The sequence below is a fragment of the Podarcis vaucheri genome (genome assembly GCF_965113315.1).
Source record: "Podarcis vaucheri genome assembly, chromosome: W".
Classification (NCBI taxonomy): Eukaryota; Metazoa; Chordata; class Lepidosauria; order Squamata; family Lacertidae; genus Podarcis; species Podarcis vaucheri.
The window spans coordinates 33,039,489-33,064,302 of NC_138757.1; the positions used below are offsets into that span (position 1 = coordinate 33,039,489).

The 24,814-nt window shown below is 47.3% G+C and overlaps 1 protein-coding gene across 1 annotated transcript in view; it reads left to right on the forward strand.

Annotated features, from left to right (window-relative positions):
• The window catches only part of LOC309523272 (inositol polyphosphate 5-phosphatase OCRL-like), a gene marked incomplete at both ends in the record, with an annotated part of 68,060 nt that overhangs the window by 22,913 nt on the left and 20,333 nt on the right, over positions 1 to 24,814 (forward strand). Inside the window, 14 exon segments of the mRNA XM_082207053.1 lie at positions 552 to 734; positions 1,443 to 1,563; positions 1,671 to 1,880; positions 3,275 to 3,405; positions 13,728 to 13,837; positions 18,470 to 18,605; positions 19,102 to 19,212; positions 19,658 to 19,849; positions 20,668 to 20,858; positions 20,860 to 20,878; positions 21,161 to 21,184; positions 23,681 to 23,735; positions 23,738 to 23,787; positions 24,279 to 24,379. Of these exon segments, the coding sequence (XP_082063179.1) occupies positions 552 to 734; positions 1,443 to 1,563; positions 1,671 to 1,880; positions 3,275 to 3,405; positions 13,728 to 13,837; positions 18,470 to 18,605; positions 19,102 to 19,212; positions 19,658 to 19,849; positions 20,668 to 20,858; positions 20,860 to 20,878; positions 21,161 to 21,184; positions 23,681 to 23,735; positions 23,738 to 23,787; positions 24,279 to 24,379 (1,634 nt within the window).

A 24,814-nucleotide genomic window follows, 5' to 3' on the forward strand; every position in this document is an offset into this window, starting at 1 on the left:
CAGCTTCAGATCCTACTGTTTTACAGAGGCTGTTTAGCTTGCTCTTTTTACCCCTTTACTAGACAGGCTGTATTTCTGTGCTGTTTTCAGAGTCGGGAATGCCCATTCCTTCATGGCCAGCATGGAAACACAGAAGGCTAGCCATTTAGGAGGTTTGCAAAGAGGACAAGGGTGTTACGGGGTAATTTTCTAGCAAACAAGCTTGGCACAGCAGATCTGAGAGGTGGTTTTCTGCTCCCGGAAAGCCAGCCTGGAAACCAGGTTGCCAGGTGAAGGAAGAATGGAGAGACCAACCAACTCACTTGCCTTCAAAGAATTTCTGGTTGCCTGTGGCTACTGGGATAGTGCTTAGATATCAGGCTGGCTGACACATCTTAAAAAATACAAGGGAAAAGCTTTTTTTCTTTCATTAGCAAAGCTCCTTTGGGGCCCCGAATAGCTAAGCTGAGGAAGAAGTGGCTGGTCTTACTTGTTTGTTCTTGGTCCTGATCTTGCCTGCCCTTGTAATCCTACCTGCCACACACTCCTGTTGTCTTTCCATATTTAAGCAGCACGTCTGTTCCGATTGGAGTCCTATTCCTGCAGTTCCACATCCTTCTCTTTGGCACTTGGGCATTCGGTTCCAGGAGCTGGACCTGAGCACAGAGGCTTTCTTCTACTTGGACTCGACAAAGGAGCAAGAGTGGCTGACAGCTGTGGAAAAGGCTTTGCGTTCCAAATCCAAGTACAAAAAAGTAAGTCCAACCCCACCCATTTCTTCAGCAGCCAGACAGCTGTCAGGAGCTGGAGTGAGGAGGAGGAGGAGGTCAGCAAGAAAAAACACCTGGAGTCAGTGGTGTTTTATTCAAAAGAAGCCAACATTCTTCATTCAAAGAAACCCAAACCGTCAGGCCTCGTGATCACAGAAACCTTTCCCAACAGGTCTTGCCCCAGTGAGGTAGTTGTGAAGGCTGAAGGTTGCTACCCTCCCACCACTCTCTGAAGTCTCCTCCTCCCCCTGGTCCTTCCCAAGCAACCTGAGACTCTGACACCTTGCCTGTCTTTGCTCCCTCCTCTTAATTTCTCTGTGTTCTGGGAGACCAGCAGGGAGGGGAGCTGATCGCAGCAGGATGGGGAGACCCCCTGGCTTCTTCAGCAGCCTGCCTGATCTCTGCCTCTTGACCCCCGCCTCCAGCCTCCACTTCTGCCTCGGATTCTGGGCTGCTGTTTGCCACAGAATCTTCCTGCCCTCCTGCCTCTTCAGTTTCCAACACCTCCTCTTGCTCACAGTCTGCTCCCTCTTCTCCCTCGGACGACCCCCCACCAGTTCCCTGGCTCTGAGCCTTCTTCCCTTGGGGGATCCCCAGTTGGTGCCACCTGCCACTCCTATCTGCATCCAGCCGGCCCAGGACAGCAAGCAATGAACAGAGCTGGTAGACATCCCAGTACCTTGCATCTTCTAGGTGCAGCTGGTCCGTCTAGTCGGAATGATGTTGCTCATCTTTGTCCGGAAGGACCAGCTCAGCCGCATCAAGGAAGTGATGAGGGAGACAGTGGGCACAGGCATCATGGGGAAGATGGGGAGTAGACCCTGAGAGCGGAATTCCCTACGTCGATCTTTCTGTCTGTCTACCTGTTTTTCTAATCTCTGCCAACCAGTTCCCCCCTCTTTCCTGCTTGCTCACTAACAGGCATCTTTGCTCTGCCCCTGCAGGGTAACAAGGGGTGTGTGGCCGTGAGGCTTGTCTGCAACAATACCAGCTTCTGCATGGTCAATTCCCACCTTGCTGCCCACGTGGAAGACTTTGAGCGCCAAAACCAGGATTACAAGGATATCTGTGCCCAAATGAGCTTCCTGCCCCCTGACCAGGGTCTGCCGCAGCTGACAATCATGGAAACGAGTGCGTTTCGAGGGCTTGGAGGGAGAGAGCCTTGGCTGATGTAACTTGCTGGTCTCCGCTATCTGTAGAAGCAAATTGAGTCATGTTTCTGTAACTTTCCTGCCTGTGTGTAGCTCAGGGTAGGCAGCATTTGTTGTTGTTTAGTCGTTTAGTCGTGTCCGCCTCTGTGTGACCCCCTGGACCAGAGCACGCCTGGCCCTCCTGTCTTCCACTGCCTCCCACAGTTTGGTCAAACTCATGCTGGTAGCTTCGAGAACACTGTCCCACCATCTCGTCCTCTGTCGTCCCCTTCTCCTTGTGCCCTCCATCTTTCCCAACATCAGAGTCTTTTCCAGGGAGTCTTCTCTTCTCATGAGGTGGCCAAAGTACTGGAGCCTCAGCTTCAGGATCTGTCCTTCCAGTGAGCACTCAGGGCTGATTTCCTTCAGAATGGATAGGTTTGATCTTCTTGCAGTCCATGGGACTCTCAAGAGTCTCCTCCAGCACCAGAATTCAAAAGCATCAATTCTTCGGTGATCAGCCTTCTTTATGGCAGGCAGCATAGTGCTCTCCAAATGTTGATAGACCAAAATTCCCATAATTGCTAAGAACTGGCCTTGCTGACTGGGGCTCATGAGAGTTCCACTTCAGCAACACCAGGAGGGTGCAGTGTCGGCGATCCCTGCTGCTGCAGCTGCACCACTAAAGTTTCTACTAGAGCAGCCAGTAGAGAGCAACATAAACCGAGTGGCAGAGATGTACTAGATTAGATTATAGCAAATGTAGGCAACTTCTCCAGTGATCGGGGTGGGAGTTGCAGTTTGTTAAGGGCAGTAACGCGAAAGCAGAGTGGCCATTTTGCATGGAGAAGGTTCCAGGCTCAGTCACCAGTGTGTGCAGCTAGGGCTGGGCATGATCTCTGCCTGAAAGCTGCTGCCAGTCCATGTAGTCCGTCCTGAGCTTGATGGGTCAATGGTCTGCCTCAATATAAGGTAGCTTCCTATGTTCCTGTGTACTACAGCAGGGTTTGGAGGGCCACAAGCTCCCTGCCCATGAATTCAAGAACCAGGGGAAATTCTAAAAGTCTTTGCTGAAAGGACATCGAAGCAGGGGCCAGGTGAACCTCTTTGGGAGATTATTCTGAAAGGTTGGGTGCCATGACTGAAAAGGCCCTGCCATACTTGAAAGAGCAGGAGTTCCCTGGGAAAGGGATTCTAGTCAGTGGAGAGGCAGTGCAAACATAAGTGGGCCTTCTTCTGGTACCCTTTTCCTAAACCTTGAAACACTTGAAAGGCCAAATGGGATGCTCTGAATTGGGCCTGGAAGCAGTTCAAGAGTCAGTCTAGTTCACAGAGCACTAGCCTAATATGATCATACTGCCCAATCCTAGTTATCAGTCTTACTACATATTGCAGGAAGTGGCAGCAGGCTGCTCCCCGACCCCCGACCCCGTGAGCTAGCCTGTAGCTGTGGTTGCTTTGCTTTTTTCCAGCATTGTCATCTGATCACTAAAAATGAGCTTCAGAGACTTCTGACCTACGACCAGGTGAGAGAGATCTTTGTGTTATATGTGGTGGTTTAGGATATTGCCCTGTTTATTTCCTTTGTCTGGGATACCCCAGCCTAGGCTAGAGAAACCACTTTCAGGCAGTTAGGAGCAAAGTGTAGCTAGAACATAGGATGACTGCGACTTCTACAAATGCTTTTTATTTATTTTTTATTTTTAAAATATTTTTATTGCATTTTTTCCCAAATACAGATACTAAGTCAGATATATATAAAGAGATAACAGAAAGAAAAAAGAAGAAAGAAAAAGAAAGTCATCTATCTAAAAACATTTTAACATAACCAACCGGACTTCCCCACGTCTCCCTCACCATGCATTCTTTACAATAAATATATCAGCAAATTATCACCTTGTTTCGTGCGTTCTTTTGTTCCTTCAAATAATTATATTTTAGGTTTAAAATACTTCTTATCAATTTACTTTTGCTCTAAACCAAATGTAGTGTTGTTTTAAACATTAGTCCTTTCATTAATATAACTTAATTTCCCATACCATCAAATCTTATTGCTGAAGCTAAATTTTCCAAATCATGCAAATTCTTAACATTCATATAACTTATAAAATTTTTGTAAGTAATCCTTAAATTTTTTCCAATCCTCCTCTGTTGCTTCTTCTCCCAAATCTCGGATTCTGCCAGTCATTTCAGCCAGTTCCATATAGTCCATCAATTGCGTCTGCCACTCTTCCAGTGTGGGTAAATCTTGTGTCTTCCAGTATTTTGTGATGAGAATTCTTGCTGCTGTAGTTGCATACATAAAAAAAGTTCTATCCTTCTTTGACACCTTCTGGCCGACAATGCCCAGGAGGAAGGCCTCTGGTTTCTTAGGGAAGGTGTACTTAAACACCTTTTTTAACTCATTATAGATCATTTCCCAGAAGGCCTTCACTTTTGGACAGGTCCACCAGAGGTGAAAGAATGTCCCTTCAGCCTCCTTACATTTCCAACATTTATTATCAGACAGATGATATATCTTAGCAAGCTTGACTGGGGTCATGTACCACCTGTATATCATTTTCATAATATTTTCTTTCAAGGCATTACATGCCGTGAATTTCATACCAGTGGTCCATAACCTTTCCCAGTCTTCAAACATAATGTTGTACCCAATGTCCTGAGCCCATTTTATCATGGCTGATTTGACTGTCTCATCCTGAGTGTTCCATTTAAGCAGCAGGTTATACATTCTCGTAAGTACCTTAGTCTTTGGTTCTAACAGTTCTGTCTCTAGTTTCAATTTTTCCGCCTGGAATCCTGTTTTTTTGTCCAACTTAAAAACCTCTTGAATTTGGGCATAATGAAACCAATCTTGCACCTTATTCTTTAGTTTTTCGTAGCTCTGCAACCTCCAATTGTCACCAATTTTTTCTATTATTTCCCCATATTTCGGGCAGCCGGCCTCCATATTGGGTTTTTTTCGAGCCTTGGCCTCCACTGGTGATAACCACCTCGGGGTCTTACCTTCTAATAAGTCTTTGTATTTTGTCCAGACCATAAATATTGCTTTTCTGACAATATGGTTTTTGAACATTTTATGAGTCTTTACCTTGTCGTACCACAGATATGCATGCCATCCCAAAGAGTTGTTAAACCCTTCCAGATCTAGGACATCAGTGTTCTCTAAGAGTAGCCAATCCTTCATCCAGCAGAAGGCTGCAGCTTCGTAATATAACCTTAAGTCTGGCAGGGCAAACCCCCCTCTTTCTTTTGCATCAGTTAGTATTTTAAATTTTATTCGGGGCTTTTTGCCCTGCCAGACAAACTTAGAAATATCCTTCTGCCATTTACAAAAACATTCCACTCTGTCCACAATCTGTAGGGTTTGAAACAAAAACAACATCTTTGGCAATACATTCATCTTTATAGCTGCAATTCAACCCAACAAGGAAAGTTTCAGTCTTGACCAAATTTCTAAATCCTTTTTAACTTCAGACCAACATTTTTCGTAATTATCTTTAAATAAATTCAAGTTTTTGGAAGACAAATTAACCCCTAGGTATTTCACTTTTTTAACCACATTTAATTCTGTTTCCTTCTGAAACCCGTCTGTTTCTAGAGGTGTCAAGTTTTTCCCCAAAACTTTAGTTTTTTGCTTATTCAACTTGAATCCCGCCACCCGACCAAACTCATGAATCAGTTCTAAAACTCTCTTTGTACTGGGTTCTGGCTCCTGTAATGTTAAAACCAAGTCATCTGCAAAGGCTTTCAATTTGCATTGTTTCACTCCGACCTGTATTCCTTGCACCAACCGGTCCTCCCTAATCATGTTCAAAAGCACCTCCAGGACTGAGATAAATAAAAGAGGGGAGAGGGGGCACCCCTGTCGTGTTCCTTTTTCAATTTTAAACTCTTCTGTCACCACATTGTTCACTATCAATTTAGCTTTTTGCTCTGAATAGATCGCTTCTATGCCATTTTCAAACCCCCGTCCCACTCCCATCCCTTCCAAATTTTTCTTCATAAACTTCCAAGAAATATTGTCAAAGGCCTTCTCCGCATCAATAAAAATTAACACTGCTTTGGTATTAATGTTAGTTTGCAAAAGTTCCAAAATGTCAATAATGTTCGTAGTGTTATCAGACAAATGTCTACCTGGGAGAAAGCCTGCCTGATCCTTGTGAATTACTTCATTTAACACTTTTTTAAGTCTACTTGCCAAAATATCTGCAAAAATTTTGTAATCCACATTTAGGAGTGAGATGGGACGGTAGTTCTTAAGTTGAGTCTTTTCAGTTTCCAGTTTAGGTATCAATGTGATGAAGGCTTCTTTCCACGTTTCCGGTGCCCTCCTCCCCTCCATAATCTGGTTACAAACCTCCATTAGTGGTTGTGTCAAATAGTCTTTTAATGTCTTATAGTACTTGGAGGTAAGTCCATCTGGGCCTGGAGATTTGCCTAGTTGCATATTCTGAATGGCACCCTCGATTTCCTGTTGTGTTATTCTGTAGTTCAAGATTGTTCTCTTCTCCTGAGATAGTTTTGGTAATCCGTTAACTGGAGGTTTTGCTGAATATGATAAGGGAGGATCGGCAGGTACAAGGAATACGGGTCGGAGCGAAACAATATAAACTGAAAGCATTTGCAGATGACTTGGTTTTAACATTACAGGAGCCAGAACCTAGTACAAAAAGAGTTTTGGAATTGATTCAGAAATTTGGTCGGGTGGCGGGTTTTAAGCTGAACAAACAAAAAACTAAGGTGCTAGGGAAAAACTTGACGGTTACTGAAACAGAGGGGTTTCAGAAGGAAACAGAACTAAACATTGTTAAAAAAGTGAAATACCTGGGGGTCAATCTGTCTTCTAAGAATTTGAATCTGTTTAAAGATAACTATGAAAAATGTTGGTCAGAAGTCAAAAAAGATCTAGAAATTTGGTCAAGATTGAAATTATCCTTGTTAGGCCGAATCGCAGCTATAAAAATGAACGTTTTGCCAAAAATGTTATTTTTGTTTCAAGCCTTGCAGGTCGTGGACAGAGTGGAATGTTTTGGAAAGTGGCAGAGGGATATTTCTAGGTTTGTCTGGCAGGGCAAAAAGCCCCGAATAAAGTTTAAAATACTAACTGATGCAAAGGAGAGAGGGGGGTTTGCCCTGCCGGACTTAAGGTTATATTATGAAGCTGCGGCCTTCTGCTGGATGAAAGATTGGATCTTATTGGAAAACACTGATGTCCTAGATCTGGAAGGCTTCAATAATTCGTTAGGTTGGCATGCGTATTTGTGGTATGACAAGGGGAAAACACATGGAATGTTCAAAAACCATATTGTCAGAAAAGCAATATATATGGTCTGGAAAAAATACAAAGACTTATTGGAAAGTAAAACTCCGAGGTGGATTTCACCAATAGAGGCCAAAGCTCGGAAAACATCCAATATGGAGGCATATTGGCCGAAATATTGGGAAATAATAGAAAACATTGGAGGCAATTGGAGGTTGCAGAGCTTTGAAAAATTAAAGGATAAGGTGCAAAATTGGCTACACTATGCCCAAATTAATGAGGTTTTTAAGCTAGATAAAAAAATAGGATTCCAGGTGGAAAAATCGAAACTTGAGACAGAGTTGTTAGAACCAAAGACCAAGGTATTATCGAGAATGTACAACTTGCTGCTTAAATGGAATACTCAGGATGAGACAGTTAAATCAGCCATGATAAAATGGGCTCAAGACATTGGTTACAATATTATGTCTGAGGACTGGGAAAGGTTATGGACCACCGGTATGAAATTTACGGCATGTAATGCCTTGAAAGAAAACATTATGAAAATGGTATACAGGTGGTACATGACCCCAGTCAAGCTCGCTAAGATATACCATTTGTCTGACAATAAATGTTGGAAATGCAAGGAGGCTGAAGGGACATTCTTTCACCTCTGGTGGACTTGTCCAAGATTGAAGGCCTTTTGGGAAATGATCTATAACGAGTTAAAAAAGGTGTTCAAGTACACCTTCCCCAAGAAACCAGAGGCCTTCCTTCTGGGCATTGTCGGCCAGAAGGTGTTAAAAAAGGATAGAACTTTTTTTATGTATGCTACAACAGCAGCAAGAATCCTTATCGCTAAGCATTGGAAGACCCAAGATTTGCCCACACTGGAGGACTGGCAGACGCAATTGATGAACTACATGGAACTGGCCGAGATGACTGCAAGGATCCGAGACTTGGGAGAAGAGGCAATAGAGGAGGACTGGAAAAAATTTAAAGACTATTTGCAAAAGTATTATAAGTTATATGAAACATAAGATGCCGTATGATTTGGAACGTTAGCCCCAGCAATGAAATTTAATTACCTATGAAATTGATAACATTCATGAAAGAATCAAAGTTTAAATGGGTAAAAATGACATTATGTTATATCTTTAGAGTAAATGGAGAATAAGAGATTTAAACTTAAATTGCAACTGAAAATATAAAGAAACACACGAAATAAGGGTATAATTTGCTGATAACTTTATTATCAAGAATGCATTATGGGGGAGATGTGGGGAAGTCCAATGGAAATTTGAAATAAGTTGTTGAAATGGTTGTGATTTTCTGTTCTTTTTTCTTTTTTTTTCTTCTATTCTGCCTATCCTTTTGTTCTTTCTGTAATTTGGAAAAAATGCAATAAAAATTATTATAAAAAAAAAATAAAAATTGGTCTATCTCAGTCACTTCCTGAGGCCCTTGCGTGGAAAGTTTATTGAAGTATCTCTGGAAACACTTTCTAATTTCTTCTGGTTTCTGGATATTTCTCCCTTCAACCTCCAGATTGGTAACAAAGTTCAATTTTTGTCTCTTTTTCAACTGCCATGCCAGCAGTTTTCCACATTTGTTCGCCGATTCAAATGATCTTTGTTTCATTTGTTTAATTTTCCATTCCACTTCTTGGTTTATCAATTTCGCATATTGTGCTTGATGGAATTTAATTTCTCTTAGGACCTCTTTGGATTTTGGTTTTAGTCTCAGTTTTTTCTCTCCGTCTCTTATCTTCTCTAATATCTTGTCCTTTTTTCCATTCCAGAGTTTTTTCTTGATCGTATTCTGTTGTATCAGAAACCCTCTCATTACTGCTTTGCTTGCGTCCCAGATTGTTCTCTTTTCCACCGAGGTGTTCAAATTAATTTCAAAATAGTCTTTTAAAGTTTTTTGGGCCTTCTTCACGATCTCCTGATCTCTTAGTAGGGTGTCATTCATTTTCCATCTAAAGGAACCGATTGGAGTGAGTCTCAATTCCACTTTCAAGGCGTTATGGTTGGAGCAAGTTTTTGGGCAGATTTCCACTTTTCTAGTCTTAGGTGCCAGCCCTCTAGTTGTCCATATTTGGTCGATTCTTGTCCATGACAGGTGGGCCTCAGAAAAGAATGTTCCTTCTTTACCTAAGGGGTTCTTTGTCCTCCAGATGTCAATCAAATCCATACTGTCAGTTAGTTCAAAAAAAGTTTTAGGTAGTCTGCCATCTTTAGTTAAATTTTGATTCTGTGACTTATCCATGTAAGTAGAGACCACCCATTCATATCTCCCATCATAATGATGTTGGAATAATCCAGATAGTCCAGCATTATCTCATGCAGCTTCTTGTAAAATTCCGACTTCCCCTCATTTGGTGCGTAGATTCCTAATATCAGAAATTTTTCTCCTTGTGTTTGTATTTCAATTGCCAAAATTCTTCCTTGCTCATCTTTAAATAAGAATTTCGGTGACAGGTTCTCCTTTGCATAAATCACCACGCCACTTTTCTTAACTCTGTCTGATGAAATAAATTCTTGGCCTAGTCTTTTATTAATTAACACTTTCCTGTGGAGCCTAGTCACATGCGTTTCCTGCAGGCAAATAATGTCCAATTGTTCTTTTTTCAATATATGAAAGATTCTTCTTCTTTTTTCCGGGGAATTTCTGCCATTAATATTCCAACTAAAAAGCTGCAGAGACATCCTGGATCAATCTGTTAGTGCTATAGTGGTGTCTCTTCCTTTTCGTCCGAACCCAGAGGTGCTGGTGTTGGTACAATTCCAGGCGGTGGCGGTGGCCAAGATGCTGCTGCTCCCTTTTGAAGGTCTTCTCCGTGGTCGTTCAGGAACTTCTGGTTATCTTCTGTTGTTTTGATTTTAACTTTCTTTCCTTTGAAGTTAAAGGATAATCCTTGGGGAAACTCCCACCTATAAGGAATCGAATTGCCTCTCAATAGTCTTGCTAGGTCTGTGTATGTAGCTCTGAGGTCCAAAAGTTGTTTTGGTATATCTCTGTAAATTTCTGCTCTTTTGTCTTGAATAACAAGTGATTTCTTAAAATGAAGGCCTAATATTTTGTCTCTCTCCTGCTTGGATCTCAAGATAATCAAGCAGTCTCTGGATCTGTCCTTCCTCACGACTCTTCCCAATCTGAATGCAGTTGTAATTTTAAAATCTTTGTCCTCTTCTATACCCCAGAACTTAGAGAATTCTGCTGTCAGGTAGCCAGTCAGATCTTCCTGTTCAAGCTCTGGAATAGCTCTCAGTCTCAGGTTATTTTCCCGATTTCTCAACTCCACCATAGACAGGTAGGCCTGCTGTTCACTGATCTGCTTGTGTAGCGGCCTTACCTCCCCTTTTATTGCCTCAACCTTCTGATCTGCTTGTTCTGCTTTTTGATTGGCTTCCTCAGCCAGTTTACGATTTTCTAAAGTTGCTTCCTTGAGGTTCCCAATTACTTGTGAATGTTGAGCAACTTGGTCAGTCAGTTTACTAATAGAGGTTGTAGCTTGATCAATTTTTGTCGATTGGTCATCCACCTTCTGGTTCAAAATTGCCAGTTGCTCCAATATTTGTTTTAAAAAGGTTTCAGATCCTCCTGTAGCCATATCCTCTGATGCTGGCTGCTCAACTTCCCCTTCTAGTGCACCCAACACAGCTGGGACAGATGATCTACGTGACTGAGAAGTCAAGGTTGTTTGAACAAGTTGGGCTTGTTTTGCTTTCGTTTTTGCAGATCTTGTTTTCCCTGGGCCACTCATTCCACACCTGTCTTTGTGTCAAGGTCAAGTTATATACTGTCCCATGGGAAAAACAGTTCCGAAATGTAAATAACAAAGCAGCAGAGAGTAAAAATAAAATGCTGTTCCCAGACAACTGGGAGGAGTACCACTGTAGTTCACAAGAAAGAAAAGTTTTTATCCGCCATTAAAGTTCCTGCAGTCCCAAACCGTTTACAAAAAGTCCTTCAATCTCTTTTTTAACGTGCAGAGCTCTTCCCAAGTTAAAGCAAAGTCTCACAAAAGAGGTGCAAGAAACAGTTTCCCTGATTGTATCCTGTCAGTATCGCTCAAATGTAACAATTTCAATTTTAGATACAGTTTCCGCAATTTGACAGTTCTCTTATCCCCTGGCAGTCTGAGGCTTGGTTTCTTAATCCTTTGTAATCCACAAAAGGGAGGAAAGTCCCGTTTCATATCCAACAAGTTTAAAAACAAAAACCTTTCCCCCCCCTTAAAATCCGATTCCGTCAATACACGATAGTCCCAACTTTATAATCCCTTTTAAAGCGCTTCCCGCTTGTCAAAGTCTTTGCTTTTGATCTTTAAAGCACAGTCGGAAGACGGACTTCCTGTTTCGCGTCTCCCGTTTTCAGCCAAATTTTAAATCTTTTAGTCCCGAAAATTTAATCCTTACTCACGAGTATGTAGTTTGAAGCCTGATGTTTCAAGAAGAAAGGTCAGCGCTCATCAGCAGCAGCCGTGCGGCTTCGCTTCCGCAGAAAGAGCGATGAACTCACAGCACCGCTTCCCCTTCCCCGTTCCGGAGCCCCTTACGGGCTTTCTTCTCCGTTTCTGGGGTCGCTTCTGGTGCCCGCCGAGTCCCACGGCCACGGGCTCGCTCTGCCCGTGGTTTTTCTTGATGGGTCGTCGCTGTGCCGCAGCGCACGACCCTTTTCCGCGGAGCCCCTCTTCAGAGCCCGAAGAGGACCGCCATTGCTGTTTCGCACCGCCTCCGGAAGTCTCTACAAATGCTTTTTAAGGTTGCAGGTTTGTGCAACCTGAATTAGAAGCAAGTCCCAATTAAGTTGGAGGGTTGCCTTGGAATAAGTAGGACTGCTCTGCAATTTCCCAGTTACAGGGCTTTCCTAGCTCAGCACACGCTCCAGATGTTGTTGGACTCCCATCAGCCCAAGCATAGCGGCTGTCCAGCAATATCTAAAGGTCTAAGGTTTCCTGCTCTAGGTTTTGCATCGATCTGGAAAATCTGCGTTGCTCACATGTTCTTATCAGCAGATACTTCCATTAAGTCCAATTAAATTGCTGATGCTTTTTGTTTTACATTTTTCTCTCCAAGGTTTGTGTGTTCATCATGTTGACGACCTTTCTCCCACTTGGCATAAGGATCATTGGTATTTTGTGTTGAAACAGAGGCCTGATTGCTGCACCTTACGGTGGATTTAAACTCTGTGAGCGTAGTCATGCCTTAGCCCTTTGAGAAGGATGCTGCAAGGAAGGCAAGGGGGGGGGCAGCCTCAGACTTCCAACATATGCAAAACCATCATAAAACATTAAAAACTTCCCTAAAGGCTGTATAGTTACTTATCTCCTTGACATCTGACGGGAGGATGTCCCACAGGGCAGGTTCCACTACTCAGAAGGCCCTCTGCCTGGTTCCCTGTAACTTCGCTTCTCACAGTGAGGAAACCGCCAGAAGGCCCTCGGTGCTGAACCCTGATGCCTGGGCTGAACAATGGGGATGGAGACACTCTTTCAGGGCTGAGGCCATTTAGGGCTTTAAAGGTTGGCACCAACACTCAGAATTGTGCTCAGAAACGTCCTGGGAGCCAACGTAGGATTCAAAAAGATGGTTTTGCAGTTGCTCATAGTGTCAGGGTGTATTCTGGTGGTTGTTAACAGTTTGTATGGATTATTGGTACATATAGCAATGCATATTGTAGGTATGGCTAACCTGTGGTCTGCCAGATGTTACTGAGCTGCAGTTCCTGTTGGCTCCAGCCATCATGGCCAGTAATCAGGGATGATGGGAATTGTAGTTCTGCAGCATTGTGAGGGCCACGTGTCTGCTGCTCCTGAGTTAGAGGATTTTCCTGTCGTGTGATGCAGCAAAGTAATTTAAGATGACATGGGGCAAAAATGCACAAGCATCCTGTACCTTTAATAAGTGTGTATGAGATAAGATTTCAGCAGGTATACCCCTTTTTTTGCACTTGGCTAACCTACTAGTAGGGACGCGGGTGGTGCTGTGGGTTAAACCACAGAGCCTAGGGCTTGACGATCAGAAGGTCGGCGGTTCGAATCCCTGCGACGGGGTGAGCTTCCCTTGCTCGGTCCCTGCTCCTGCCAACCTAGCAGTTCGAAAGCACGTCTAAGTGCAAGTAGATAAATAGGTACCGCTCTGGCGGGAAGGTAAACGCCGTTTCTGTGTGCTGCTCTGGTTCACCAGAAGCGGCTTAGTCATGCTGGCCACATGACCCGGAAGCTGTACGCCGGCTCCCTTGGCCAATAAAGTGAGATGAGCGCCGCAACCCCAGAGTCGGTCACAACTGGACCTAATGGTCAGGGGTCCCTTTGTTGTTGTTTAGTCGTTTAGTCGTGTCCGCCTCTTCGTGACCCCATGGACCAGAGCATGCCAGGCACTCCTGTCTTCCACTGCCTCCCGCAGTTTGGTCAGACTCATGTTTGTAGCTTCGAGAACACTGTCCAACCAGGGGTCCCTTTACCTTTACCTTTACCTTTAACCTACTAGTACTTCACCTTGGTCTTCCAGCACAACAGTGGCTGTTAATAGACTCCATTGTCAGGCAACAGGGGGTCTTTTGCTTCTCTGCTGATTAGCGATTTCTTTTTGGCTTTAGCTAAACATTCAGCGTACCCAAAAGACAGCTTTTGCTGATTTCACAGAGGGAGAGATCAAGTTCATCCTGACGTACAAATTTGACTCTAAAACAGATCGCTGGGACTCCAGGTAAGCGCCTGCTTGATAGTTGAGCCTTTGTAAGTAAGTCCTCTCAATCATTCTTCTGCAAGGCTTGTTTGTTTTTCCTAGTCTGCGGAGATGCTAGTAGTGTCCTGCCTTTCCATCCTCCTGAGCAGGCTAGTAAAAAATATATTTTAAACATGGCTTTGTGCTAAGCAAGCTTTTGGAGGAGGGCTAGAGTTGAGGGCTGGACGGACTTCCTTTCCTCTGCAGCCAGAATGTACACCAAGCCACGGAGGAAGAGAGAGATCCAGCTCTCCTTCACCTGCTCACTTTGCTTGCATGGAATTCCGGGTTGCCAAAGGCTGCTAGGCGAGTTGTGAAATGCAAGGCTGTGATATGTTGTCTTCCTCAAGCCATCCCTGCTCTGGAAATATTTTGGCTCCTTTCCCCCACATTTGTCCTGATAACCAGCATCCTCTGTTTCGTGGTGTGTATAAGCGGTGTTGCAGTTCCTTGAAAGGTGCAGCAGGCTGAATGAGAATCCTCTTTGTGTCAAGGAAGTCTGGGAATGAGACTTGGTGCTCTCTCAAGATGAGTCTGCCAGGGCATAAGAGCATGAGAGCAGCCCTGCTGGATCAGGCCATTGGTCCATCTGGCCCAGCAACCTGTTCTCACATTGGCCAATGAGATGCCTCTCGGGGAGCCCACAATCAGGACCTGAGTGCAACAGCACGCTCCCCTCCTCCAAGCCATACTGCTTCTCTTGGTGGAGTATGTTCTGTGGCCATTATGGCTAGTAGGCACTGAGCCTCACCATCCAGGATTTGGCATATTCTTGTGGTTCTCGACAACTGTCAGAAGCCACCTAGACCTGCTAGTTTCATTGCTCTTGCTGTGGTAATGGGGAAATCAAAAGGACAGGCGGAACATGTAGTGACGAAGCCGGAAAACGGCAGGCTCCTTTGGGCAGCATTTCAGGTGCCAGAAAGGGTCTTTTGGGTCACTGAAAAAATAGTGTCTGAACAAGAATAACGGGGCCCCTTGCTTTGGGGAAGGATCATCATTTGGTGGTGTGCCATATGCTTTGTATGCAGAGTCTCAAGTTGAAACTCTATGGCGCCTCCACCTGAAAAAGGATTGGGCCACAGAGAGCTGCTGCCAGCCAAAGTATGGCTGGGGCATGTTCCACAGGGGGGAATGCACTGGGACAACCGATCTCAGTGATCACGGGTAGGAGGAGGGGTTACGCTAAGACCAGACCATGTCATTACAGAGGAGGCAGATTTAGTCGTTGTCTGAGGACTATCCCTGCCTCCGGGTCTGGTCCTGACCGGATGGATACTAGAATCAGCAAGGGATACCCACATGACCTGAACGTGTTGCTGTGCATACCAGGTCAATGATTCATAAGACCACTGCCATCCATGACTTGATCATGGATGGAGGACTTGACCTGGCATGTGTGACAGAGACTTGGTTGGATGAAGCAGATGGGCCTGTCCTTGCCGCTGCTTGTCCACCAGGTTTCTCTTACGCACAGCAACCCAGGTCATGTGGGCGGGGAGGGGGGGTTGCAGTGATTTTTAGGAAGTCATTAGTTTGCACCAGGCGTCCTATTGGGAAGACCCAGTTTTCCGAGTGCATGTTCTGGAAGTTGGGCAATAGGGGCAGTACAGGATTCCTTTTGGTGTACCGACCTCCCCGCTACACCAAGGATTCCCTGCCCGAGCTGCTTCAGGTTGTGGCGGATGTTCTCCTGGAGACACCTAGCTTGGTTGTCCTAGGGGATTTTAACATCCATGCCGACACAACCTTACAAGGGGCCGCTCGGGACTTCGTGGAAAGCATGGCCTCCATGGGGCTGTCCCTGAATAAGTCTGGCCCAACCGATAACCGCGGACATGCCTTGGACCTGGTGTTTACCTCTATGGATGCTGGTGATCTGACACTAAGTAAAAGCGAAACGAAAGAAGTGCCATGGTCAGATCACTTCCTGGTGCAACTGGACTTCTCTGCGACCCATCCCCTCTGCAGGGAGGTGGGACCGATTCGGATGGTCCGCCCCCGCCACTTAATGGATCCAAATGGTTTCCAGAGAGTGGTAGGGGATGCTCTATCCCATGTTGATGGCCTTTCAGCCGATTCCCTGGTGGCCCGCTGGAATGTGGAGTTAACCAGGGCTATTGACTGTTTGGCTCCAAAGCGCCCTCTCCGATTGCACGGAGCCCGGAGAGCCCCGTGGTTCTCCACGGATCTGAGGGCAATGAAACAATCGTTGAGACGGCTAGAGCGCCGGTGGCGGATAACTCATTCTGAATCTGACCAGACACAGGTTAGAGATCAACGTCGAGCCTACCAAGTGGCGATAGCGATGGCGAAGAACACTTTCTTCGCCGCCTCTATTGCATCTGCAGAAAACAGCAGCAGGAGACTTTTTCAGGTGGTTCACAATTTAGCGGAACCACCTGCGACATCGGGGCCCAGTACGGGCCACATGATCTCCTGCAATGATTTTGCAAAGTTTTTTGCAGATAAAATCGCTCAGATTCGGGAAGAGGTAGACTCCACCGTGGGAGCAGGGCTGGGGCGGGAGAGTGCTAGATTCCTGTCTAGTCAAGTTGTGTGGGATCAATTCCAATCTGTTACCTCCGAGGATGTGGGCAGGCTGCTTGGACGAGTGAGGCCAACCACCTGTCTCCTGGATCCTTGCCCATCCTGGCTTATAAAAGCTAGCTGGGAAGGACTGGGCGATGGGCTTCGTGGGGTGGTGAATGCTTCCCTCCGTGAGGGAGCCTTCCCAGACCCGCTGAAAGAGGCGGTTATTAAACCGCTTCTTAAAAAAAACATCTTTAGATGCGGCCACGATGGCCAACTATCGCCCAGTCTCAAATCTTCCATTCCTGGGTAAGGTGATTGAGCGAGTGGTTGCTGAACAACTCCAGGCATGCCTGGAAGAAGCGGACCATTTGGATCCCTTCCAGTCGGGATTCAGGCCTCATCATGGGACTGAAACTGCCTTGGTCGCACTGGTTGATGATCTCCGGCGGGCTAGGGACAAAGGTGAGAGCTGTTTCCTAGTTCTGCTGGATCTCTCAGCGGCGTTTAATACCATCGACCATAACATCTTTCTGGACCGTCTTGAGGGGCTGGGAGCTGGGGGCACTGTTATACAGTGGTTCCGCTCCTTCCTCCTGGGCCGTGTCCAGAAAGTGGTGGTGGGGGATGAGTGTTCAGACCCCTGGGCTCTCACTTGTGGGGTGCCTCAGGGTTCTGTCCTCTCCCCCATGCTTTTCAACATTTACATGCAGCCACTGGGAGAGATCATCTCAGGAGGTTTGGGCTGGGTGTTCATCAGTATGCGGATGATACCCAGCTCTACTTCTCTTTTAAATCAGAACCAGTGAAGGCGGTGAAGGTCCTGTGTGAGTGTCTGGAAGTGGTTGGAGGATGGATGGCGGCTAACAGATTGAGGTTGAATCCTGACAAGACAGAAGTACTGTTTTTGGGGGACAGGAGGCGAGCAGGTGTGGAGGATTCCCCTGTCCTGAATGGGGTAACTGTGCCCCTGAAGGACCAGGTGCGCAGCCTGGGAGTCATTTTGGAATCACAGCTGTCCATGGAGGCACAGGTCAAATCTGTATCCAGGGCAGCTGTATACCAGCTCCATCTGGTACGTAGGCTGAGACCCTATCTGCCTGCAGACTGTCTCGCCAGAGTGGTACATGCTCTGGTTATCTCCCGCTTGGACTACTGCAATGCGCTCTACGTGGGGCTACCTTTGAAGGTGACCCAGAAACTACAACTAATCCAGAATGCGGCAGCTAGACTGGTGACTGGGAGCGGCCGCCGAGACCATATAACACCAGTCTTGAAAGACCTACATTGGCTCCCAGTACGTTTCCGAGCACAATTCAAAGTGTTGGTGCTGACCTTTAAAGCCCTAAATGACCTTGGTCCGGTATATCTGAAGGAGCGTCTCCTCCCCCATCGTTCTGCCTGGACACTGAGGTCCAGCTCCGAGGGCCTTCTGGTGGTTCCCTCACTGCGAGAGGCCAAGTTACAGGGAACCAGGCAGAGGGCCTTCTCGGTAGTGGCGCCTGCCCTGTGGAACGCCCTCCCACCAGATGTCAAAGAGAACAACAACTACCAGACTTTTAGAAGACATCTGAAGGCAGCCCTGTTTAGGGAAGTTTTAAAAATGTGACATTTTAGTGTATCTTTCATCTTTGTTGGAAGCCGCCCAGAGTGGCTGGGGAAACCCAGCCAGATGGGCGGGGTACAAATAAATTATTATTATTATTATTATTATTATTATTATTATTATTATTATTATTATTATTGACTTAATTAATGAATTGTGGGGTTGGAAGGGATCACGAGGGTCATCTAGTCCAATCCCCTGCAATGTAGGAATCCAAACTGGGGGAGGTCAGAAATTCATTCTGACCTGGTAGAAGGCAGCTTTTGATTTCCTGACAACTCTCTCCATGAAGCAAAATGCCTGCACACCTGCAAGGTCCGCCCCTTCAGAAGTTGGACTCCCAAGCCCCATCATCTCCAGCTGTTGATCGTGGTCAAGATCACAGGCCGTGTGTGGCGCCAAAGTTTGACTGTGTGAGCCTTGTGTGTTGCCTCAGCCAGTCCAACAGTCCTGGTGTCTCTCCTGTCTCCTTGCAGTGGGAAGTGCCGTGTGCCAGCATGGTGTGAGCCAATCCTCTGGAGAGGAGGCAGCGTGAATCAGCTCAGCTACCGAAGCCACATGGAATTGAAAAGGAGCGACCACAAGCCCGTCGGCTCCCTCTTCCTCACAGGGGTAACACCTGCCCTGGCCAGGGCTATCGTCTATTCAGGGTTTTTAGTTGCCTGCTATGTGGCACCTCCTCGAATCTGGGCAGGCCCTGACCAACAACCAGGCCCCTTTCCACAGAGCTCCTCCTTGGCCAATGACTTCCGGTGCAAGGAGTGGGCAGGTTTTGGCTCTCTTAAATCCCTAGGCTTCCATTCTCCACTGTTCTGAGTACACGCTGCTCCTGCAGGCATGGCAGACCACATGGGCTGAACTGTATACCTTAACCGTTGGCTCCATTCATGCAATGGAGCTTCTGTGGTACTTGGCTTGGAGCATTTGGCTTCAGCCCATTGGCTCTGGAAGTCACAGCCGCTGCCATCCTGGGGAAGCTCTCAGAGTTACAGTACTTGCCTCTTTCAGGGCTGGGAACAGGGGGGTGCATCAGGCCTTTCTGCTCTTAACTCATGCCCCCCCTTTAGTCCATAGCTCCAACAAATGTGCTCTGCCCCCCCCCCCATAGGTGAAGGTTGTGGCTGACCGACGGTACCGGAAAGTGTTTGAGGATATTGTTCAGTTGATGGACAGGATGGAGAACGAATTCCTTCCCTCCCTGGAGGGAGGTAAAGACGAATAGGATCCTCTCCAACCCCTTAAAGAGGGTTTGCTGCAAAAAGACCAGGGGGGGAAGAAGCCCTTGGCCCATCTAGCTCAGTCTTGATTTCCGGGGGATCTCTCCCAGCCCTACCTGGAGATGCTGGGGATAGAACCTGGGACCTTTGCAGGCAAGGCAGATGCCCTTCCACTGAGCGGCAGCCTCTTCCTCTTCCTCGCAGGCAAAGACTCCAGGGGTAGCCAGCGCGGTGCCCTCCAGATGCTGGACTACAACTCCCATCATCCCCAGCCAACATGGCCAGGGGCAAGTGCAGCAATATCTGGAGAGCCCCACGTGGACCTGTTGCATGTGCAGTCCCCTAAACGAGAGCCCGGGGCCAAGGACAAACTTCCCCCTGGAGCTCGTTTCCTTGCCTCTGCTGAAGGCAAGCACTCTCTTTCCTCCCCCCCCTTTTGCTCTCCAGTTTCCGTTTGAGAATGTGAAGTTCCGGCAGCTGCAGAAGGAGAAGTTCCAGATCACAAACAACGGGCAGCTCACCCTCCACTTCTCCTTTATCCCCAAGCTCAGTGACAGCCAGGATTGGAAGCCATGGCTTCGCGCTGAGCCCTGCGAGGGATACTTGGAGCCCAGCGCGTCTCTCTCGGGAATCAGAGAAGTGTAGAGTTGGAAAGGGACCCCAAGGCTCATCTAGGGAAGGCCTTCCTTTTCTCCTCCTCTTCCCAACCCTCCTCCCTCAAACCTTGGGAGTTTGGTAGAGCAGGGGAGGCTTAACATTTGTGGGCTGCATTGCCCCATGCTCAAGCCTCCAAGGGCCACACGTCAAAGCAGCTGAGCCCAAAGTGTAAAAGTGTGTGTGACCAGCTTTAAACACACACACACACACACACACACACACACACACACACACAAATGAATTGAAGCCAAACAATGCTGGAGGGTCCCAAAGCACCTTCTGGCATCGCAGGGAACCAGTGAGAGCATTCCGTCCAAAAATTACTTTTTTAAAACAATGCGTATTTTTATGTTGTGGAGGCACAAAAATATCTTGGGGATCATATAGAACTAGCCAAACTTTTAAAAACTCAATGAAATGTAAACTAACTAAAAAAGAAAGTTACATTGGGGGCGCAAAAATCCTTTCCCTTTTTATATTCTTTTGTTAGGATCACTTTCTCTCACCCCCCAGTATCCTGTCACCATCTTCTGTGCAGCTGCTGCTTTGGAGGACTAGAGAGGAAAGTGGGCTGGGGGTGGGAACTGAGTCGCTTCTTCCCCTAATTCTTGAAGTTAAGGTTTCCCCCATACACCTGTGAGAACAGGATGCTGTATTAGATGGGCCATTGGCCTGATCCAGCAGGCTCCTATTGTGTCCTTCTGTTCAATTCCTCACTGTCTTCTCTTTTAATTTACAGACAAGCCAACTTGGCTGTGCCAAAGAGTGTATCTACCTGACCTCCTCCCGTTTTAGGTGAGACAGGGGACATTTCCCTGGATGTGTGCGTCCGCAAGGAAGAGAAGATTGAGGCTAGCTTTGTCCTTCACCTTGACCGTGGCAAGGACTATTTCCTCACCATCAGTGGGAGCTACCTACCAAGCTGCTTCGGGACCTCCTTGGAAGCCTTGTGCTGGATGTCTACCCTTCCCACTCCGCTTGCCTGCTTGAAAAACAGCTGCTCTTCCACTCAGAAATGTGGGGGCTGGGGGTCCTCCGCTGCATTCAGCTTCAGCTTCTGTAGCTGTGCATCCGCTTCCTGTGTGCTGTTCATGCCCTTTGTTTGCCTTGACTGAGTCATCCCAGGTTCTGGTCCTCCCACCTGCCCTTTCGCAGGGCCACTGAACCGTGTGCATTTCCCTGCCATCTGCCCAGATACTGTTCAGCCAACGGGCTGTTTCTTTCTCTTCTCAGGGCCTGTGCCATTAACACCCTTGGTTGTCTTTTGCTCTTGCCTTCCTCCTCTGATCTCAGGGAGAAGACAGCTTCCTAGAAAAGGTAACAGTTGGTTTGCTATCCTCTAGATGTTCTTGTAGCGGGCTCAAATCAGGTTTACACGGGGGTTGCATTCCGAGGTACCGTGCGTTTAAATGAAATTGCGTATATTGGGGACAGCATTGGAAAAGCCTGCAAGCACCCTCTAAACTTCTGGAAGCCCTTTTGAAAGGCCTTTTGAAAACCAGCAGCCTCCCTGCAAAACTCCTTGCTCCAACTCTCCGCAGGCCTGAGAGGTCGGTGCCAAAGCTCCTGGGAGGGAGTCGAGATGCTGTTTCCATGCCACTTTGCCGCTTTTGTGCTCTTGGGGGGGGGGGGCATTTTTGCCCCTTCAAGTGCCCCTTCCAGCTTTGCGGCAGTGTGCATGTGCCTCGAAGGCACGTAAATGGAGTTGCCCTTGTCACCGATCAGCAGCTGCTCCATGCAGTGGCAGCTGGTCCCTTAGGGCAAACCAGGCACTACCCCACCAACCTGACTTTCCTCTCAGGCAACCCGCACCTGCCTGCCTTCTGACTCAAATCCAGTCCAGGTGGTGGCTCTAGCTCTCTGCTTTGGTCTCTTCCCTAGTCTCAACGTGGCCCTTGTAGAACTCGGCAGAGGAGAACGGAGACGAAACCAGAATTTGCCAGCACTGCTTGTCACTGATTTCGCGCTGCTTGACTCTGGGTCCGCTTGCGATTGGCAGCACGGGAGGCAGAAAGCCCAGTCTCATGATGCAGGCGCCAGCCCCCTCTGGCCCCAAGAGCCAGTTTTCTCCTTGTCTCTGTGCGCAGCCACTGCTGCACAGGCTATGCCACTCTGGCTTACTCTTACCACCTGAGCACTGGCATTTGGGAAGCGGTAGTGGCTGCTTTGGGGTGGCTCAGGGAAATGTCACTCCTCTCGAAATCAGATCTACTTGGGTGTATTATCCTAGCCACAAGGAGACAGTGGTGACTGTCAATTTGGACAGCTGTAGACATTTAGAACCATGGAGGATATGTTTATCAGTGGCTATTTCTTGCCACTATTATCACAAACCACATGCTTTTGATTACCAGTTTCTGGGGAACATGATGGACAGAGTGCTCTTGTCCCCGTGTCCCCATGGACTCCCAAGGGCATGTGGTTGGCCATTGTGGGAACAAAATGCTGATGTAACCCAGCTAGGCTCCTGTGTTCTTTAGCATGCACCAGCTACTCTTACACTAAGACTCTGATACAGCATGTGTCATTCCCCACACCAATACTCTCTCTCTCTCTCTCTCTCTCTCTCTCCAGGGGCGGGGAGTATTGGCGGGGGGGGGAGGGGGGATGAACTGGGTCCTAATCCACAGCTGCCCTGGGGATGAGGGGATCAAATTCTCCATCCTTGCCAACTCCTTTTAGTGATGGGCTGCTTGCCATTGCTGTGCTCCTAAAGCTCTCTTGCTCCTCCTCCTCTCTTTCTCTTTCTCTTTCTCTTTCTCTTTCTCTTTCTCTTTCTCTTTCTCTTTCTCTTTCTCTTTCTCTTCAATGTGGCAGCTTGAGATAGAACTAACCACCCTGAACATTTCTGGAGAGGAAGATGGGAAGGAGGCGGGAGGCATTGTTCACCAGCTGCTGTGTGCTGCATTGCCCAGACAAAGTCGTGGGCTGGGGCTCCAGCTGTTGCTCAGTTTCTACCACTGCCTCTGCAACGTGCTCTAGACAAGGGGTGGTGAACATGTGACCCCATCATCTCATCATGCTGGCTGGGGCTGCAGCCCATCAACCTATGAAGGCCCATCCATGTTCTGTTGCTGTTTTTCTTACTTATTTCCTGCCCTTCACCCTAAGGTCCCAGGGCAGGTTCCAGCAATTTAAATAAAATGTTAGCCAAACCTCATGTCCACAGCTGCATATTCAGTAAGCTTTTGGGTGAACTGCACATCCGGAGTGGGAGGATTACTAGCTGCATATTAATAGGGGGAGGGGGAGCTTGGATTTGGGGTGCAAGCAATTTGTTTTTTGTTTTCCCCCTTGAGATGCTTGCTGTCGCTAGGGCCGGGCGATACGTCAAAATAGATATATTTTCAAATCAGCTTGAAGTCTAGATAGTGAGACTGGTTTCATAATTTCTGACCTGGCAATATATTGCGAATCATGATGTGTGTGTGTACTATGCAAAAAACACCATGTGGGGGGAAACTGTGAAGCCAGACAATGCTTCTCGAGATTCCTGCAGCCCCTGTGGACTCTGCCGGTTCAGCTTTCCCCTGCCCTCCTGCAGGGGGCAGCAAAAATCACAATGCGGGGGAAATCGTGAAGCCAGCCAATGCCTCTACATAGCTCCATCTTATTTCAGACATTGTGCTATATTGGTGTATTGCAATGTTTAGCTAGTGATATATCACCGTGTTGAAAGCCAGCTATCGCCCAGCCCTAGTTGTGGCCTCAGGGGGCAAGACTTGTCCACCCAGCTGGAGCAAGGAAAGAATGCATACAGGCACACATTCTGTCAGGCTCTCGTGCCAGTCCCGCTTGTCATTGGACCTCCAGGAGAAGCAGTTTCTGGATATCGTACCCCAGGATGGTGATGACTCCACTGAGCGGCCAAGGAGATCTGGCTTTTGGTGGACCTCCTCTTCAAGAATGCCTGCCACCAGGTGAGGTGAGGGGGACTGTACCATTGAAAGGATGGGTGTGGGCTGGAATCCAGTACCAGTTTTGGGGTGTGTAGCTACCGACTCGCTCTTACAAACTCCTGCTGTGAGTATAGTGGCACCTTGGTGGAGTGGCAGCGGGTGGGACATCCAGCATACGGTCTTCCTTAGAGTGGCTCAGAAGAACCCAAGTGTTCCCAACCATTGTCTGTCTATCCCTAGCAAAGCGGCTCTCTGAGACTGGCCACTAGAAGAAACGGGGAATGATTTCACTCTCCCATTGCCCCAAATCATGAGAAGGGTAGTAGGAATGCTACTGTGGAAAGCAGGCGGGATACAAGTCTCAGCCCTTGTGCCAGCTCTCTTGGTGATGGGCTTCTCTCCATTGTGGCATTCCTCGACCTCACATTATGCACCCCAGGGCTGGATTGTTCTTCATGCTATCCAGGATGTACCTCATCCCTTCCTAACGCATGGGTGATACTCTGCTTCAGGAGGACCTCTTCCAGACCCTGGGGACGCAGGGCGAGCTGCAGGAGAGAATTGAGTGCCTGGACACCAGCATTCCTGAGACGATCCATATCCTCTTTGGGGGGTATTGTTGGGGAGCAGGGCTGCTTGGTGGTTTTCTTTCGCTCTTGGCTGGAGTGGACCTCACTTTTATATACCTGGTGGCTTAGGTTCCTAGGCCACCCCATCCTTAAGGCTCTGGGACACAGCACAATGAAATGCCCACAGTCAAGTCCAGTCATGCATCCAAACAGCTTCACAGCTTTAACCCCCATTTGAAAACATCAGCCTGGCTAGATAGAGCAGAGGTGGGGAACCTTGACAGGCCCACAGGCCCCACATCTAGCATAATATGTCAGGTGTGGAGACAGGTAATGACATGGCTGCAAAGGAGCTTCAAGGGTGCGTTCAATTGTTCTTTGGCAAGCAGGGTTTGTTGACCGCACTTTTGGAGTTGACCACTAGTATTTGTTGTTTGGATTGAAACCATGCCTGCAGAAGGACATTTCCTCTGCAGATC